This window comes from Citrus clementina, unplaced genomic scaffold, assembly GCF_000493195.1.
Source record: "Citrus clementina cultivar Clemenules unplaced genomic scaffold, Citrus_clementina_v1.0 scaffold_8, whole genome shotgun sequence".
Lineage (NCBI taxonomy): Eukaryota > Viridiplantae > Streptophyta > Magnoliopsida > Sapindales > Rutaceae > Citrus > Citrus x clementina.
The window spans coordinates 8,840,370-8,852,826 of NW_006262022.1; the positions used below are offsets into that span (position 1 = coordinate 8,840,370).

The 12,457-nt window shown below is 36.8% G+C and overlaps 2 protein-coding genes across 2 annotated transcripts; one reads left to right on the forward strand and one right to left on the reverse strand.

Moving 5' to 3' along the window:
- The first annotated feature begins 205 nt into the window (after positions 1-205).
- Positions 206-787, forward strand: LOC112096326 (RNA polymerase II C-terminal domain phosphatase-like 4). The gene has a single exon (XM_024179752.1). It carries the CDS (start codon positions 206-208, stop codon positions 785-787), a length of 582 nt encoding a protein of 193 aa, XP_024035520.1.
- A 2,220-nt stretch (positions 788-3,007) lies between these two features.
- LOC18035307 (B3 domain-containing protein At2g32645) lies at positions 3,008-3,592 on the reverse strand. Its single transcript, XM_024179753.1, has one exon. It carries the CDS (start codon positions 3,590-3,592, stop codon positions 3,008-3,010), a length of 585 nt encoding a protein of 194 aa, XP_024035521.1.
- Between the last annotated feature and the right edge of the window lie 8,865 nt (positions 3,593-12,457).

Genomic DNA, 12,457 nt, shown 5'->3' on the forward strand with positions numbered 1-12,457 from the left:
ATATGCTGCGAGGATTAAGATACAGCGAACAAGAAGTTTTGAGTCTGATGAAAAGAAACACAAAGGCTTTGTTGAGGAAAGGAAGCTCCAACTTGTACTAAATTTAGACCATACGCTGCTCCACTGTCGAAATATTAAAAGCCTGTCATCCGGTGAGAAATATTTGAAGAAGCAAATTCATTCTTTCATTGGCAGTTTATTCCAGATGGCCAATGATAAGTTGGTGAAGTTGAGGCCATTTGTCCGCACTTTTCTTGAACAAGCCAGTAGCTTGGTTGATATATATTTATGCACGATGAGTACCCGATGTTACGCTGAGGCAGCTGTCAAGCTACTGGACCTAGATTCCAAATACTTCAGTTCCCGGATCATTGCTCGAGAAGATTTCAACGGAAAAGATAGGAAGAATCCGGACTTAGTGCGTGGCCAAGAGAGGGGCATTGTTATTCTTGATGACACTGAGAGTGTGTGGAGTGATCACACTGAGAACTTGATAGTTCTGGGAAAATATGTCTACTTTAGGGATAAAGAATTGAACGGCGATCACAAATCTTATTCTGAGACATTGACTGATGAAAGTGAGAATGAAGAGGCATTGGCAAACGTTCTGAGAGTTCTGAAAACAATACATCGGTTGTTCTTTGACAGTGTCTGCGGAGATGTTCGGACTTACTTGCCGAAAGTTCGTAGTGAATTCTCAAGGGATGTTCTTTATTTTTCAGCGATTTTTAGGGTTTTATACGAAGCAGTTGAAGGGCAGAGGAGAGGGGAGCCACGTGCACAATAGTAATTTAACTCCTCAGTTACGCATTTGGTCTCTACGGAACCTGAGGATTGTTTATGGGCAGAGCAAGATGAGAAGTTCTTGGTAAAAGAGAAGAAGTTCTTGGTACATCTAAGGTGGATAGATGCTTATTATTTCCTCTGGCGTAGGCAACCTGAAGATGACTATCTCCCATGATCATTGAAAAATCTTCAGTTCCACAGTTTAAGCCATTCTTTGATTCATTTGTGTATAATGTAATACTTTTACTGAATTTACCACTCATGGCTCTTTATTGTACTTCTTTAAATTAATGTTATGCATTGAACTCAACGAGTTTCAGTATTGTTTAGTCCATTGTTATTCAGTGAATATACAATTTTCAAGTTCTTCTCCTGTTGTAACTCACCAATTAATTGGAAGCTGTGATAGTGTATCTGATGATTATAGTAGAAGTAGTTTATTGCGATCGCATAAATATTTGCAATAATTCTCTGTTTGGCCACCTTGATAGTGTTTCTGATGAGTTAAGTATCCTAATAGCATTGAAGCTTTTAGATGCCATCAGGCTCTGTAATCATTAGTTCTCAGACCCAGAACTTTTAAACCATATCTCACTCTCAAAATTTTGAAAGACTAAAGCTTAATTGTATCCTGCAATTTCTTTTTCCAATCAACTTATATAAAGCCTGATTTCAACTATTCTGTCTACATTTACCCTGTTCACATTTTATTTCACGGAGCTTGTTTTACAAATACGACAGCCATTGTCAAGAACAATGAGCAGAGCCTAATTTTGAAATCATCACGGGTGTGATCCTGGTAAAACGACAATCCGGTAGAGGCTGATTGTGTGCATAATAAAGAGAATGGACTGTCAAAAGGTGTGACTGTGCAGCTATGAAGCTTCAGGAACAAACTCTTCTAAGTTGTGCAAGGCATTGTTTAAATGTTGAAGGAGAAGAAGGTCCTTATGATATTAAGCAGAAATTTCAACAATATTCCATCATCTGTTGACTGTTATAACCGTTAGATGATATTGTGCAAGAATAAAGTTGTATATGTGATAGATGAACTCTGAAGAAGATGTAGCCTTTTAAGTACATTGAAATGCAATATTGTTTCTTTACAAGGTTCTATTGTTTTCTTGGTATTCTCTTACATGATTTTCTTTTATTTGGAGGCTCCATGTTCTTTATTGTCTAGGGTTTATTAGATTTTCAGCTAAATTATCACATGTTAGCCTCCTTGAAGTTTGATTTACATGCTCTTAATGAAAGTGTAATTCCCAAGCCAGATAGAGGATTCCAGACTCCAGGTTTTGGACAAATTTTAACAGCACATTGCAGCTGCACCGAGGCAAGCGCAACCACAGGTCACCACAGCAACATTGTTATACATAAGTCACCAAAGGTGCACCATAGCATTACAGATTATGGCTTAGAAAAATGATGCATGCAGGTTTCGATCAGAAAGTAAACTGCACTAACACAAACCCTCTTTGTTCAATCCCAAATTGAGAAAACTTATAATGCGGCATAATACATTAGAAGAACAGATGATCTTGTAACAGATTTTAAATGTCAAAAGGTCAGAATACAGGACAATGCATCCACTAGCGAAATAAGATTAAGAATGTAGCAATTGGAAAACAGAATTACTGAAAACAACAATTAGCTATACCTTCACAAAAATGAAGTTATGTGAGACTACAAATGGATCCCTAATCTTTAGTTCCTAATCTTTGGTTTGAAGTCACAATTAAGGATAAAATGTACACTTTTATGTAAAACATGTTGTAACTGCAAACTATAAAGTTGGATGAAAAACACTTCTGTTTGCGTTTCCAGTTAACGAATACTGGTAATCACTGGCAACTCATGCATATTAAATAACTTCAGATATTTATTGATTGATCTTATTAGCAGGATAATTAAAATTGGTATCATTAATGACAGTCATTGAAGGCTGAACTCCAAGCTGGCCAAGTGATTATAGGAGGTGAAGATATAATAAACCCTTTGATAATTAAGAACATGAAAATCTAAGTACTGCTAATAATTGGAGAACATAATAATACCATACCAAGAAAATTATAATACCTTCTAAAGATATATTGCAGTTCAAAATTTCAATGTAATCTTCATATCTCATCTATCCTATACACAATTTTTTTCTAGCTCAATGTCATCAACGTTTCTTGTATCTGAAGAGTGTTCACTATAATCTTTCTTCACCTCCTTGTTATCCTTCAAGCTTGACCAAAGCAAAACACAAATCAGAATTGTTCTTCCTGAAACTCCATAGCTGCACTTCCGAACCCAACTCAAGTCCATTATCTTTATCATCCACAACCAAAGCATGCCACGTATTCATGAGATTATAAGTGTAATTATCACCCATCCTCCACTTCTTCAACGTCAAAGGAACATTGTGTTTAAGAGAAGGAGGAATCATGAAGACCTCTATGCCTTCTTTTGCATTAAGAATGCCCTTCTCCTTTGGATTGAGAAAGTTATCATCTCTTACTTTGGTCGGTGGTATTGACAGGCGATTATTATTACTCCTTAAATCACATTCTGTGATTTTTTTCTGCATCACCAACACTAAATCGGTACCATTCTCCTCCCGGATACGATTCTCGAATGATTCAGGCATATCAGCAACTACGCTTTCTTCTTGATTCACGTTCTTGTTTCCCTTCTCCCTCTGCTTTCTGGGCTTTCTGATCTCTTTTTCATCATCTTTGTCGCCTCTGTCATTAGTCTGGTCAAAGCACCTCTTCAGAGCAATCTTCTTGTTGTTTATTTTAAGTATTAATGACGGCATTCTACTTCTAGTCAAGTTTTCAGAAACAGAACCTCTTCCTCTTTTGGGTATATATGTCAAACCCCAGATTGTCAAATTTCTTCTTTTGTGCCATTTGTTTCTCAACAAGCTGTTGAACAATGATCCTCGTAACTAAACTCATTTTTAAGGACTCATCACCATCGGCAGCTTCCTCTGCCGCCTTCAAAATTCTGTCGAAAGATCCACCATCATAATTCAATTCCCACTTCATCTTTTTCTCTTCCAAATAAATTCTTTCTTCAGAAATTCAAGGAATAAAAAGTACAGAGAAATAAAGCAGGAAAAAGAACAAAGAACAGCAACTTCAGAAAGCTCTCCAAGTGCTTGGACCAGAAGATGATTATGCGAATAAAATGATGCTTTTAATTCCTAAGTGAGGTGGGTTTCCCAAAATTCAAAAAACAGAGAAACAAAACAGGAAACTAGCGAATTGAAGAACACAGAGCAGAACAGAAGAGTGAGGATGTAAATATATAATAATCCTGAGAGAAGCCGGTTTCCTAATTAAAATCGGTTTAACACAGAAATTAGCTTCCTAAATTGATAGGAAAAAGATGATTAAAAATAAATAAATAAATAAACGCGGTTAAATCAATCAACCGCAATGCCAAACCGTTAAGCCCAAGATTTTGACGCGGCAAGACAGTTCTTTTTCCTAACACCTAACCCTAAGCCTAACGGTCAAAACTTCAAATTTTGATTTACCAATTTCGATTAATTTAACGTTTTTACTTTTTATACAAGGGGTTGTACTTTGTATTGATGTAAATTTATTTTTAAATAAAAGGACGTCAAAATTTCTAATTTATTACCCAAAAAAAATTAGAATAGAGAAAAGACGCGGTTAAATCATAAATGCCCAGGAGCCGTTGGGTTAAGATTTTGGCGCCCCAAACTGTTATCCTTCCCTTTCTTACCGCTTCTTACCCTAACGGTCTATTTTCTTTCTTTGCAAGTAAAAGCTTATTTTCTTTTTTTTGATTTCTTTAATAGTTTAAGATATCTTACTTTTATAAATAGGATGTTAATTATTAATTTTTTAATGTTTTATCGCCTTTTTTTATTTTTGAAAAATAAAAATTGTAGTTGAAATGTATCTACAAGTAAGTAAAGAATATTTTATCAGTTCTTTTTATGCCAATGAATATTTCCAATGGTTTGTTTGGCATTGAGGTTAGGCAGCTTATAGCTTTTAAACTATAATATTAAAGTGTTTGGTAAAACTAACTGTTGTAACTTGTAAGTTAAGTTGATTTGATTGGACATTATATGATTAAGAACTTATAATATATTTGTTATTTTTTGTAAAAGTATTAATTAAAGGCTAATGCTAAGTTACATGCATGTAACTTAGGGAGATCCTTAATTAAAAGTTATATTTATTATACATGATCAACTTTTGTTTCATAATTATAATTTTTTTCCACAGCAGTTGAGGTTTAAAAGGTACTACATCTTAATACCAAATAGAGCCTAGGTCAATTTAGATATTGAGTTAGTACCAAGTGTGAATCTTCTTCAAAGAACAAATAGCTGCAGAAATTGAGGGAGTGCTACATCCTTCTGCGGCATAGATCCAAACCAGAACAATAATGTGGTGAACACATGAAATCGAATTGAATTCTTTACGTGCAAAGGAATTACGGTTGTAGCACTCACACCAAAACCATGGCTAGTGAGAGAAGAAAGATCAGCACCTTGAGTTTGGTTCCAGTCAGGGTACTTACAAATTAGGCTCTGGACATTGTTCTTGACAGTGGCATGTTAATTTTTCTATCAGAAGCTCCCTGTAGAAGCATAACAATTAGACGTGCATCAGACAAACGACAGATGGATTGATGAAATATGCAAGAATTGAACTAAATGAGCCTATTATAAGTAAAATTCGAGAAACGCATTATCGAGTGATATGAAACTACCTTGATTCTGATTTTATGAATAAAGAAGGGATTTACTTTACTAGGATCATAAGTCAAGGATCAACTCTTGTTGATCAACAAAATTTCCAACAGCCTAGAAAACTGTGAACGTTAACTTTACACGAAAACTATAAGTGTTTACAGATTAGAATATCATCAACAAAATTTTTCCACAGCCTAGAAAACCCTAACACTATTTGCCCAAGTGCTATCACGGAAAACAATCGTAAATGATCTGACAGGACATGTACGAACGCCAATAAGCATCTCAAATTCCCGTGTAACATACAAAGCGTCGTTCCATTCAACAGTTCTTTGAATCTTGTCTATTTCAAGCCTAGCAATTTGCATTTCTTTCAGCCTTTGCATCTTCTTCAACTCCATCTTAGCAGCTCTGATTTCAACTTCAGTATTAGCTTTTTTCTTTCTCAATCTTTCCTTCTCAGTTTTGTTGCTTTCATTCAGGATCATATTTTGTTGGGATTTCAAGATAGTCTCAGCATACCTGGTTCCGATCATTGCAGTCCGGAATCTTGTTTCTGACTGAGCCGACATTTTCGAACCAGAATTTGAAGAAATTTCTCCCAATGTTTTCTGCTTCTTGAGATTTGGAGTATTTTGACTAGCAACTTCAAGGACACCTTGTTGAAAAGTCATGCATGTGGCAATTTTTCAAAGAGCTACCAAACATTTGAAGAAAAAATGGAAAGTTGGCAAATTTGACAAATTTGCCAAATGGACACCATTGACTATTTGCTTAGGTTAGGTGGAATAGTAAAAGAGTTGGTGCAATAGTGCCATTATTTTTCCTATAAATAAATGTCACTTCTTCCATTCTTTTGAATCACAAAATTGTTAAGCTTATGAGTTTCTAAGCTTTTGAGAGAAGTGAGAGAAGTGTGTATGGGGAATTTATCTTTCCTGTAGAGTGTAAGAGTATTGGGTATATTTGGGTTTCTGAGAAGTGAGATTCGTTACTCAAATATTTGTACTCTATTAATTGTTAAATAAACAATTATTCTTTCATGCCTCCGTGGATGTAGGTTTAATTACCGAACCACGTAATTCTTGTGTCCTTTATTTTTCTGTAATTATTTGGTGCGCTTGATTCCTCATTCCGCGCACAACAAGTGGTATCAGAGCCGACGGTTCGTACTTGGGGGATACGGTACTGTTCACGCATACGGTACTATTCCTGTATATGGTATTATTCACATATACGGTACTGTTCACATACGGTACTGTTCACGAATACGGTGGAGACGGCTATTTGTACTTGGGAGACAGTCTGTTGTAAGTAGTGATTATTTTTGCATGTCTAGGAAAGTTCTGTCAACAAAGGCAATAAGAGTCTAAGGTTTCTGGTTTTTAATTGGGACCGAGTTCCGTCCAATTTCCTGAAAACTTTCCTGGTGCATTTATTCACGCGAAATTAACATCATAGAGACTGTTTTTCAAGTGGAAATAGTTCATTGAGAAACTGGTAGAAGGTGAAACTTCCAGAATTGGGGAGAGATCTACCGAGACTATTTTAGGAGACACTTCAGGTGGGAGGCGAGATTTGTTAAATCGCTATTCAACACCTGTTATAGGAGGCCAGAAGATCGATGTTGAAAAGTTTGATAGGAAAATCAACTTCAGCATGTGGAGGCGCGAAGTTATGGATGCCCTTATTCAAATCGATCTTGATGTTGTTTTGAAAAATAAAAGACACTTGTATGATGAAGATATTTGGGATCGTATGAACGAGAAAGCTTGTGGTCATATCAGATCTTGTTTGACCAAGGAGGTGAAATACTTGGTGAAAGATGAGGAGTGTGCGGTGACTTTGTGGCGTACATTGGAGGAGAAGTACCTGGTGAAAAGTCCTGAAAATCGTCTTCATGCAATGAGCCAAGTATATGGTTTTCGAATGAAGCCTGGGATGTCAATGCACGATCATGTTTCAAGATTTGAAAAGTTACTTGCTGATTTGAAGAATCTTGATGAAGATATTAAGGATGAAGTCAAGGCTATGATTCTGTTACACTCACTACCAGAGGAATATAGCCATTTTGTGACTACTTTGATATATGGGAAGAGTGTGATCATCTTTAAAGATGTTTGCACAACATTGACTAGCTTAGAGATTCGAAATAATGATAAAAATTCTGAACGAGCATCGTCTGAAGCTTTGGTGAGCAGAGATTGGGCGATGGAGAAATAGAAGAAGCGTGGTGGAAAGAATTCTCGATTCAAATCGAGAAGCAGAAATATAGCTTGAGATGAGTGTGCCTTTTGTCATAAAAAAGGCCATTGGAGGAAAGATTGTCCAAAGGCTCAAAAAAGAGATGGGAAAAAATCAGCAGCAGCAAACATGGCACGGAAAGATGAGGGCTCTGATTATTCACTAAGTATTACTCCTGCAGCATACGTGGCTAGTTCGAGCGAGTGGATACTTGATACTGGAGCAACCTATCATTTGTGTCCTATTAAGGAATGGTTTATGGATTTTCGTAATCTGGAATCCGGTGCAGTTGTGATGGAGAATGATCAACCTTGTCGCACAATGGGGATAGGAGCAATTCGGTTCAAAGTGTTTGATGGAATGGTCAGAGAACTCAAAAAGGTTAGATTTGTTCCAGCTTTAAAGAAAAATCTAATTTCTGTGGGTGCTTTGGAAGCTAAAGGCTACAAGGTTACCATTGAAGATGGCACAATGAAGTTTACACATGGGGTTATGGTGATTCTGCAAGGGGTTCGGCGTCACAATCTGTACTATTTGAAGGGAGGTACAACTGATGAAACAAATGTTGTTGAGGCGCACAGTGACACCACCAAGCTATGACATGTACGATTGGGACATGCTGGAGAGAAGTCTTTGCAAACTCTGATGAGGCATGGACTCTTAAAAGGTACCAAAACCAGTAAATTAAATTTCTGTGAGCATTGTGTAGTAGGCAAGAAAATAAGGGTCAAGTTTGGTACAACTAATCACGATACTCGTGAGATCCTTGAATATGTTCATAGTGATGTATGTGGACCAACCAAGACTGCATCAATTGGTGGAAGCCATTATTTTATTATATTTGTTGATGATTTCTCTAGACGTGTGTGGGTGTACACCATGCGAGCAAATGATGAGGGTCTAGAGATTTTCGTGAAATGGAATAAATTGGTGGAGACTCAAACTGGCAGAAAGATCAAAGTATTACGATCTGATAATGGGGGTGAATATACTTCTGATCCATTCTTGCAAGTATGCCAGAACGAGGGTATTAAAAGACATTTTACGATGAGACATACTCCGCAACAGAACGGTGTGGCTGAGCGTATGAATCGTACTTTATTGGAGAAGGTACGGTGTATGTTATCTAATGCTGGTTTAGATAAAAAGTTTTGGGCTGAAGCTGTGAGCTACGCAAGTCACTTGGTAAACCGGTTGCCTTCTGCTGCAATTGGAGGTAAAACACCTATGGAAATGTGGTTTGGAAAGCATGCACAAAACTATGATTCCCTTCGTATATTTGGGTGTCCAGCTTATTATCATGTCAAAGATGGTAAACTGGATCCTCGTGCTAAAAAAACTATTTTTGTAGGATTCAAAGGTGGAGTAAATTGATTCAAGCTTTGGGATCTCGAAGATAAAAAGTTTGTGTGTAGCAGAAATGTCACATTTGATGAAGCTTCAATGATGAAAGCTTTAAGTTCTCAGCAGTTGGAGAACAAGACCAAAGAGGTATTGCAGCGGGTGGAGTTTGATGCAACTCCATATGTACCAGTTAGTTTTACATCAAAGAAGGGTTCAACTATGGAGGTGACACCTAGAGTTGAAGAAGAAGTTGTTTCTTCTGATGTCCTACAAAATGAAGAAACAATTGATGATGTAGATAATGATGATTTTATAGCAACAAGGAGGCCAAGAAGAGAGATAAAGAAACCCAGATGGCTTACTAAAGATATGGTGGTAGCCTATGCACTTCCAGTTATTAATGATGACATCCCCAACACTTTCGGTGAAGCATTACGCAGCAGTGAAAGTAATCAGTGGAAGCTAGCCATGGAGGAAGAGATGAAATCTCTCCATCAAAACGAGACTTGGGAACTTGTAAAGTTACCAAAGGGGAAAAGGACTATTGACAATAAATGGGTCTACACCAAAAAGCAAGGATCTCCGAATCAAACAACTCCTCAATACAAGGCAAGGCTCGTGGCAAAAGGTTTTGCTCAAAAGGAAGGTATTGACTACAATGAAGTTTTCTCTCCAGTTGTAAAACATACTTCCATTTGTATCCTACTTGCCTTAGTTGTAGAAAATGAGTTAGAGTTGGCTTAGTTGGATGTTAAGACGGCGTTCTTACATGGAGATTTGGAGGAGGAAATCTATATGATTCAGCCTTGTGGTTTCAGAGTTGCTGGAAAGGAGAATCATGTGTGTAGGTTGATTAAATCTTTGTACGGATTGAAGCAATCGCCAAGGCAGTGGTATAAAAGATTTGATCAATTTATATAAGGGCAGAAATTCACCAGAAGTGAACACGATCATTGTGTTTACTTTAGAAGACTACCAGATGGAGCTTTCATCTATTTGTTACTCTATGTCGATGATATGCTTATAGCTTCAAAGAATAGAGATGAGATCGAAAGATTAAAGAAGCAACTGGATTCTGAGTTTGAGATGAAAGACTTGGGTGATGCACAGAGAATACTTGGGATGGAGATTCGTATAGACAAGAAGAATGAGAGCGTATGGTTGACTCAAAAGTCTTATTTGAAGAAAGTGCTAGAAAGATTCGGTATGGATGACAAAACTAAACCGGTATGTACACCTCTAGCTCCTCATTTCAAATTAAGCCCTTCTTTATGTCCTAGATCTCAAGAGGAGCGCGATTACATGGCTCGTGTTCCATATGCTAGTGCTGTGGGTAGTCTTATATATGCTATGCTATGCACAAGGCCCAATATATCTCAAGCAGTGAGCATGGTTAGTAGATACATGCACAATCCGGGTAAAAATTAATGGCTTGAGGTAAAGTAGATTCTCCGATATTTGTATGGGACAGTTGATGTTGGGTTATTGTTCAAGAAGGATTGTGGTCAACAATGTGTTGGGTATTGTGATTCTGATTTCGCTGCAGACCTTGACAAGTGAAGATCAACAACGGGCTACATATTCACGTTGGGTGGAGGTCCGGTTAGCTGGAGGTCGATTCTACAATCGACAATTGCTCTGTCCACTATGGAAGCAGAGTATATGGCAGCAACTGAAGCTGTAAAAGAAGCTATCTAGTTGAAAGGCTTGTTAGGTGATTTGAGAGTAATCTAGGAGAACATTGCGGTCTTCTGTGATAATCAAAGTGCGATATTCTTTGCGAAGAATCAAACATATCACGCTCCGACGAAGCACATAGATGTGAAATATCATTATGTGAGGGAGATTATCGAGAGCGGTGTTGTGTTGTTGAGAAAGATCGATACCAAAGATAATCCATCAGATATATTGACGAAGGTAGTTTCTGGAGTTAAGTTTCTACATTTCTTGAAACTAATTCAAATCCTTTGATTGTGTTAAGTTATGCCCTTCGGGAATTTTGAACTACGGTTGGCTTGATCCAAAATTTTGGGTACGTAGGCAGTCACAGAGATGCAACCACTTTGGGGATGATGATTGGTTAGTAGTCGGCTCAGATTTGGATAAATTTTCGCCGAGGTGGAGAATTGTTGAAAAGTCATGCATGTGGCAATTTTTCAAAGAGCTACCAAACATTTGAAGGAAAAATGGAAAGTTGGCAAATTTGTCAAATTTGCCAAATGGACACCATTGACTATTTGCTTAGGTTAGGTGGAATGGTAAAGGGGTTGGTGCAATAGTGCCATTATTTTCCCTATAAATAGATGTCACTTCTTCCATTCTTTTGTATCCCAAAATTGTTAAGCTTATGAGTTTCTAAGCTTTTGAGAGAAGTGAGAGAAGTGTGTCTGGGGAATTTATCTTTCATGCAGAGTGTGAGAATATTGGGTATATTTGGGTTTTTGGGAAGTGAGATTCGTTACTCAAATATTTGTACTCTATTAATTGTTAAATAAACAATTATTCTTTCTTGCTTCCGTGAATGTAGGTTTAATTACCGAACCACGTAATTCTTGTGTCCTTTATTTTTCTGTAATTTTTTGGTGCGCTTGATTTCGTATTCCGCGCACAACACACCTTAGGTCCGTTTCATACCAATTGTTGGCATTTTGATTTTGAAAGTGGAAGGCAAGAAATATTTCAGAAAATGGGGTGAACAGTTTGTGAGTTTTGATTATATGAAAAGGGTTTCGAGAACTTGCAGAAAGATTAAGAACAGAGTAGGTAATTGAGATCCAAAGGCTACAGAATGGTAGGTTTTTTTTCTTTTTTTTTTTTCAATCAAAACCCTTTTCTCTTGAAGCCTTAAACGACTGGATGGATGTCGAAAGAAATCGTTTACTTGGATTTCAACCAGAAAGAATTGAAAGAGCTTTTGTTGAAGGAAAACTGAAAGATAAACAATTGAGAGCTGAGAGATAGATCTTGATAATTCTTTTTTCCTGAGTGAAGAGTGGGAATTGAGAGCAAAAGGAAGGCGGTTAAATCCTTAATGGAGAGATACGGGTAGCCGTTAGTGCCACGCGCGAAGACTGTTCTCTCTAAGTTAACGGTCTATTTCCTTCAATTTCAAAATTTTACCCTTCTATAATTAATATTTTTTTGCCTTCTCTTTCTCTGCAAGTTAAAGGTTTTTTTTAATAATTAATTTAATTCTTAAGAAAATTCACTATTATAAACTAACGCCTTATCAATTATTTATTTATTATTCTTTTTTGTCTATTTTGAATTCTCTAATTTATTTTTTAATATTTTCGTTCAATCCATTAAGTTTTTTTATTTATTTGTAATTTAATCACTTATTAGTCTTCCGAA